Source organism: Myotis lucifugus, unplaced genomic scaffold (assembly GCF_000147115.1).
Source record: "Myotis lucifugus unplaced genomic scaffold, Myoluc2.0 scaffold_0, whole genome shotgun sequence".
Taxonomy (NCBI): domain Eukaryota; kingdom Metazoa; phylum Chordata; class Mammalia; order Chiroptera; family Vespertilionidae; genus Myotis; species Myotis lucifugus.
Genome location: NW_005871048.1, coordinates 35,513,937 through 35,520,708, shown reverse-complemented (window position 1 = coordinate 35,520,708; position 6,772 = coordinate 35,513,937). Strand labels below are relative to the sequence as shown.

The window sequence follows — 6,772 nt, the reverse complement described above, 5'->3', positions numbered from 1 at the left end:
GTGCCCTCTTCGAGGAACAGAATTGGGTTCGACCACAAGACCCCCATGCCAGATCCCAAGTAACCCTGGCCACACCGTTTCACCTAAGAACTATCAGCGATAGGGACAGTCACTTTTTATACAAGCCTCTTCCTAGCTGACACTTACCAGAACACCTTGTCTCTCTCCTTTCTTTTTCCTAAAGGTTCGTCACACATCAGAAATCATAGATCCTGGCCGGAGTTTCTCCAGACTATTTCACAGGGCAGGTTAGTCGGATGGTAATTCAATTGTTAAAATTATTATTATAAAAATCACATCCTAAAATATGTACCTGTAGCCCAGCTCGCATGGCTCAGTGGTTGAGCATCTCCTTATGAACGAGGAGGTCACGGTTCGATTCCCAGTCACAGGGCACATGCCCAGGCTGTGGTCTCGATCCCCAGTGTGGAGCGTGCAAGAGGCAGCCAATCAATGATTCTCTCTCATCACTGATATTTCTATCTCTCTCTCCTCCTCCCTTCCTCTCTGAAAGTAATAAAAATAAATAAATACATACATACATATATACATACATGTGGCTCCAAAGTGATCGCTACCTCCAGTAACAACGTTTCTGATGAGTTTGCCACTAAGAGATATCATATATTTTATATGGTTTCAGATTTTGTTTCTTGGATCCAAAGTTTAATTCTACAGAGATTAAATACTATTTTATTTTTTTTAAATATATTTTATTGATTCTTTACAGAGAGGAAGGGAGAGGGATAGAGAGTTAGAAACATTGATGAGAGAGAAACATCGATCAGCTACCTCCCGCACACTCCCCACTGGGTATGTGCCCCGCAGCCAAGGTACATGCCCTTGACCGGAATCGAACCTGGGACCCCTGAGTCCGCAGGCTGACGCTCTATCCACTGAGCAAAACTGGCTAGGGCTATTTTATTTTTTTTAAAATATGTTTTTATTGACTTTTAGAGAGAGAGAAAGATGGGGGGAGAGAGAGAAACATAGATCAGTTACCTCCTAAACGCACCCTGACCAGGGATCGAGCCCACAACCTGGGCATGTGCCCTGACCAGCAATTGAGCCGGTGACATTTCAGTGCATAGGACAATGCTCACCAACTGAGCCACAGCAGCCAGGGCTGAAAACTTCTTAAAAGCAAAGAGCAGAGATCGTACCCATAGACATCTGGTCCACACTGAGAGTTTCTATCAAAATACCACAGTGAGTCCTCAAGTCAATCCTTGTTGAATTTAAGTAGAACATTAAGTTACCTAAAAAACAAAGGTAGTATGTGGAAGGTTAAGTGGACCTTCAGAATAAGAATTAAAATCTACCCTGTAAGCCCTGGCCGGGAGGCTCAGTTAGTTGAAGCACTGTCCTGTACACCAAAGGTTTCAGGTTCGATTCTCAGTCGGTGTACATACAGGAGGCAATCAATCAATGTTTCTCTCACATCTCTCTCCGCCCCTTCCTCTCTCTCTAAAATCAATAAACATATGCTCAGATTAGTATAAAAATAAAATCTACCCTGTCGGTATTCCTCCTCTTAAACTTCTTGTCACAAACATAGAAGATTAAACCATGGTAAGAGGAAGACAATCCAAGACAAACACCATCAAGATGAAGTGAAAACTGTGCAAACTAATAAGGCAGCCTTAGTTCTTGGTCTCAGTGCCCCCAAACTTCCACAGCATTCTGTGCCTCCTCTCATATCATCCTTATTCATTTCCACCTTGTTTTATGCCACAGAAGATTATGCCTTGTCTTCTGAATTATCAGCTTCGTTTCTCACAAGTTTGAATGCCCCATGGCGCCCACTGTGGTGCCTTACTGAGTAGAGAGAGATCCACTGTGTGAAGCAATCAGAGGAGAGTCTTAATCTCACAAGTTTGGATAGTAGTTCTGGTATATTCCAGATCATACAACCACAATTATAAAAGCATTACCTAACAGAAAGCTTCAAAGGGCCTACTTTAACAAATGGTTAAGAATATATCAAGTGAGTTTTTAAAAAATGGTGTTTTGATGCACTTGAGTGTATTTAAAATAGTCTGTAGTTTCAGCATAAGGTTGGGGAAGGAACACTTCCTCGGAGTGCTCCTGGGGATGCCATCTCCATTAGGGGAGGCGTTCCGAGAGCACAGAGCACTTAGCTGTAAGGGCAAAGGGGCCTTGCAAAGCTCACTTTCCTCTCCCTTCCCCTCAGAAGGGAGCTGCCCCAAGGAGCATTAACTGTTCCTCTTCCCAGCAAACGGTGCCCCTGCAGATGAAGCCTGTCCTGGCCCGGTGGACTCCTCGAGCGAGGAAGTCTGACTCATTTTGCGGATCAGTAGTAGGATGCCCACTTCCTTGCAGAAACAAGCCACATTGTCTCACATCAGGTCTGTGAGGGAGAAAGGTGATGTTTGGCATGTACCTGCTGACACCGTAGTCTTTTTGTCGATTTGTTCAGAACCTGGGAGGGGAAAGATGGTGTTGTGTATGTGTGGAGTTTTTTGGGTTTTTTAAAAATATATTTTTATTGATTTCAGAGAGGAAAGGAGAGGGAGAGAGAGATAGAAATATCAATGAGGAGAGAAGCATTGATCAGCTGCCGCCTGCATGTCCCCTACTGAGGATTAAGCCTGCAACCCGGGCTTGTGCTCTGACCAGGAATCCAAACCGTGACCTCTTGGTTCACAGGTCGATGTTCAACCACTGAGCCACACCGGCTGGGCAAGACTGTGTTATTTATTGGACTCCCTCAAAAACCACAACACATCCCTGCCCCCATCATCTGGCTGATTAATAGCCTACTATGGGGAAATTCCAGAAAAAAAAGTCCTGTATGTGTCTCTGTCAGCATCACATGCCAGGCCTACCTCTACATACATTGCTCAAGAAATGGCTGGAACTGCATCCTCACCTCTAGAGACACCCACGCTACAAGTAACATATTCAGAAAAGTAAAAATCGCCCTTTAGCTGCCTCATTACCTGTGGAATGATCACAGGCTTTATCATACTTCCCCTACAGGCCAAATTAAATGTTTTATATCAGCTACTTCCTGAGATACTGGCAGCCATCCTTTGAACAAGAAAAAACTGTACATCTAATCAGAAACGCTATAAACAAGGCTAAGACAAAATATGCAATCCTCTCCATGAATAGCATCAGTCTGCCTCCACACTACAACTAAAGATCAGGAAAGCATTAAAGTGGCTTCCCTGAAGGTTTGGAGAGAGTGAGTTTACCCAAAACCACACTGGGGTGGGTGGGTCCGGGTGGGTGGGCCCATCCGCTAAAGTGGATATTTCCCACACACCCTCATCAACCATCAGAAATGAGAAGAGTTGAAACAGGGCAGACTTACGTGCTCTTTCATCTCATTGGCCACGGTTTGTGACATCATGATGCAGCAGAGGACGGAGACGAGAATGAAGTAGAGGGCATACATGAAGCGGGTACTCCGGGACTGTCGGATCTTGGGGCAACAGCCACAGCAGAGGGAGCAGCCAGCAGTCCCACAGCAGCAGGCCAACTGAAAAAAACACACAGAACATCCTCTTAAAGCCACTGCTTTATAAACCTGCTAATGCCAGCCCGCTGTGGGTCAACCTTTCAGCTACCATTTTTCTGAGCCATCCTGCCCAAAGAGCATGCTGGAACAGTTTAGTATGTGAACAAAGCTTTCAGCAGAATGGGTTTAAGGTTGTCTTTTTTTTTTTTTAATATATTTTATTGATTTTTTACAGAGAGGAAGGGAGAGAGATAGAGAGTTAGAAACATCAATGAGAGAGAAACATCGATCAGCTACCTCCTGCACATCTCCCACTGGGGATGTGCCCACAACCCAGGTACATGCCCTTGACCGGAATCGAACCTGGGACCTTTCAGTCCGCAGGCTGACTCTCTATCCACTGAGCCAAACCGGTTTTGGCTAAGGTTATCTTTAATGACAAGCATTAAGGCTTGGGAGATGCCCAATAATTAAACAGAAAAAGCACAAGTCACCTGAAGCACTAGAATCATTACTCTTAGGCAAAATAAAGATTTCTGGGGTCGGCCAGAAGCAAAAGAGGCCAAGAACTAGAAAAAGGCCAAAGTGAGGTGAGGAGAACATGAAAAACAGGGAATCGGGCCCAAGAAAAGGACTGTCAAAATCCATGAGCAAAAGAATGAATTGTATGAATACCCAGCACATGCTGGGATGTAAAGGCTATGTATGCTCGCACCCATCCTCCTCGGCAGGAAATAATGGGAGTGTCCAACTTGAAGCTCACAGGGAATAGATGCCTCTTACCCACACAGTGTTTTCCGCAGCTTCACGCCCCTAATGTAAGCTCTCAGGCTAATGTGCGGGGCATGGGCTCGGAGGAGCAGAGAGCTCCTCTGTACCATTAATAGCACACACACCTTTTATTTGGGGAGACCAGCTCTTTTGTTTTTTTTTTAATCTCTGATTGGGCTTTATTGGCAGCTATACATTTGGGGATACTAAATAAAATATAGATTAAGTTTCCAGGTTTGGGTCTGGTGCTAATTTTTTTTCTTTTCAAAGACTATTTTTTAGAATAGCTTTAGGTTAACAATAAAATTGAGAAGGCAGTACGGAGATTTCTCATATTGACTCTTACTCCCATACATGTATAGCCTCCCCGTTTATTAATATTACTTATAAGAACGGTACTTTGCTGTTGTTGTTAACACAGATGAACCTACATTGATATATCACTATCACCCAAAGACCATGGTTCACTTTAGGGTTCACTGTATAGTCAATGGGTTTGGACAGATGTAAAATGATACATATCCATCATTATAATATCATACAGTGTATTTCCACTGCTCTAAAAGGAAACTAGATCTTTAGTAAAGCACAGAGCAATAGCCCTAGCTGGTTTGGCTCAGTGGATAGAGCGTCAGCCTGTGGACTGAAGGGGCTAGGGCAAGGGTAGGCAACCCCTGGCACGCGTGCCAAACATGGCACGCCAGTAACTTTTGCTGGCACACGAAACCCTCTCTTATAATCTTCCATTTAAAATTTTTTCTTAATATCTACTTTTTTATTTTTCAGATAAATTCAGTGTAGGTGCATCTTAGATAAATAAATAATTTTACATAACATGTATACATTAAAAAATAAATGTATTTTTCATCATCATATACTGTGTTTTTGTCGCTCAAATGAATTTTATTATTTCTTCAAGGTTCTTCACATACGTACACCTTAAGAGATATCAAATAGGCATAACATGTTCTCAAAAAAAATTAGGGTTGGCACGCAGAAGAATTTTGAGTCAGAGATTTTGCTGGTTTTGGCACGCACTCACAAAAAGGTTGCCCACCCCAGTCTAGGGTTTGATTCCCACCAAGGGCACATGTCCAGGTTGTGCACTTGATTCCCTGTAGGGAGTGTGCAGGAAGCAGCCAATCAATGATTCCCTCTCATCATTGATGTTTCCATCTCTCCCTTCCTCTCTGAAATCATTTTTTTAAAAAGCATTGGGCAATAGAGCGTAGTGTTGTTAAAAGCTCAAGCTCAGAGCCACCCTGCCTGAGTTGGGGCTTGGGTCTGCCACCCACTACTAATTCTGAACCATGAGCAAGTTACTAACCCCTTTTAAGACTCCTCATTTATAAAGTGGTAACAATATTTATGCTTATGCTGTGGTCTCTTGGACCTAATCAGACACACCTGGTGTCAGGGAGGGATTTCTACAAAAGAGATTATAAACTGCAAATAACAACTAAACCTATATACAGTACAGTACAGTCTATATAAAACCTACAACCTAACAATTCAGTCTCTTGATAATGATTTGGAATGAAGTTCAAGACCTTGCACAGCTGCAAAACAAGCATCAATTATAATGCCACACTATAAACATCACTTACAATGAGAAGAGATCATAGGTAAGCAGGTATAAGACCGGCTGTAATCACAGGATGTTAAGACAGATCTTGGAAATGTCGTTTCCCAAGTTATTTCATCTACTTAATGAAACCTCCATTGTTTGAGTCCTTGGACATTCTGCACTATATCATTATTTTAAAATGTTGCTAATGTACTCTCTCCACCTTCATTCAGTTTCCCAAGCCATCTTCCTCAAAAGACTCTTCTTGCTTCATAATGTTAGGTCACTGCTTTGTAAGATTATTCTACTTGGGCTGAGCTAACAGGCCACACAAGTGGGACCCCAACACCACTGCCTGTATGGTATTCTTACAGATCACCTTCCTTTACAAATTCACTCCATCATGTCCTTCTATCCCTGATTTTACTAACTTCTTTCCACTCACAGCCTTCCAAATTCTTTCTCAACTATCTCCTTCATTGGTTGCTACCTCTTTAGTTCTGTGGTCTTAGATAACCAGTCTTACTGTATGTCAAGTTCAAATGCGATTAATAAAATATTCTATTTTGGAAAACATACATTTTTAAACACTCTCCTGTTCCATGATAGAACTTTGTCACAGCAGAATCAACATTTAACCTTAATATCTCCACAGAAGACAAAAATGAACAGACATGTACATAATATGTGAGCCTAACTGGTCATTTAAAGACAGATAAACAGTGACAGAGAGATGTGATTATGGAAAATGTGAAAAGAAAGTCATACTGGTTTTTTTTTTTGGTTTTTTTTTAAGTCATACTGTTTTAATCTTATTCTATTACTAAAGTCAGGTGGCATATTATAGATCTGACTTTTCAAACTTCCTTATTTTCACCTTCACTCTCTATATAATTCTATGGTATGATTGACAGATAGACAGATATACATATATATATATATATATA

At 42.0% G+C, this 6,772-nt stretch overlaps 1 protein-coding gene across 3 annotated transcripts in view; it reads right to left on the bottom strand.

Moving 5' to 3' along the window:
• The window catches only part of SERINC5 (serine incorporator 5), a 96,821-nt gene that overhangs the window by 48,560 nt on the left and 41,489 nt on the right, over positions 1–6,772 (bottom strand). For 2 of the 3 annotated variants that reach the window (XM_023750383.1, XM_014451309.2), the window contains exons 3-4: positions 3,341–3,508; positions 2,405–2,443 (exon numbers count right to left, since the gene is read on the bottom strand). In XM_023750383.1, coding sequence (XP_023606151.1) covers positions 2,405–2,443; positions 3,341–3,508 — 207 coding nt within the window. The remainder of the gene's footprint in view (positions 1–2,404; positions 2,444–3,340; positions 3,509–6,772) is intronic. The other variant, XM_006081273.3, reaches the window with a different exon arrangement.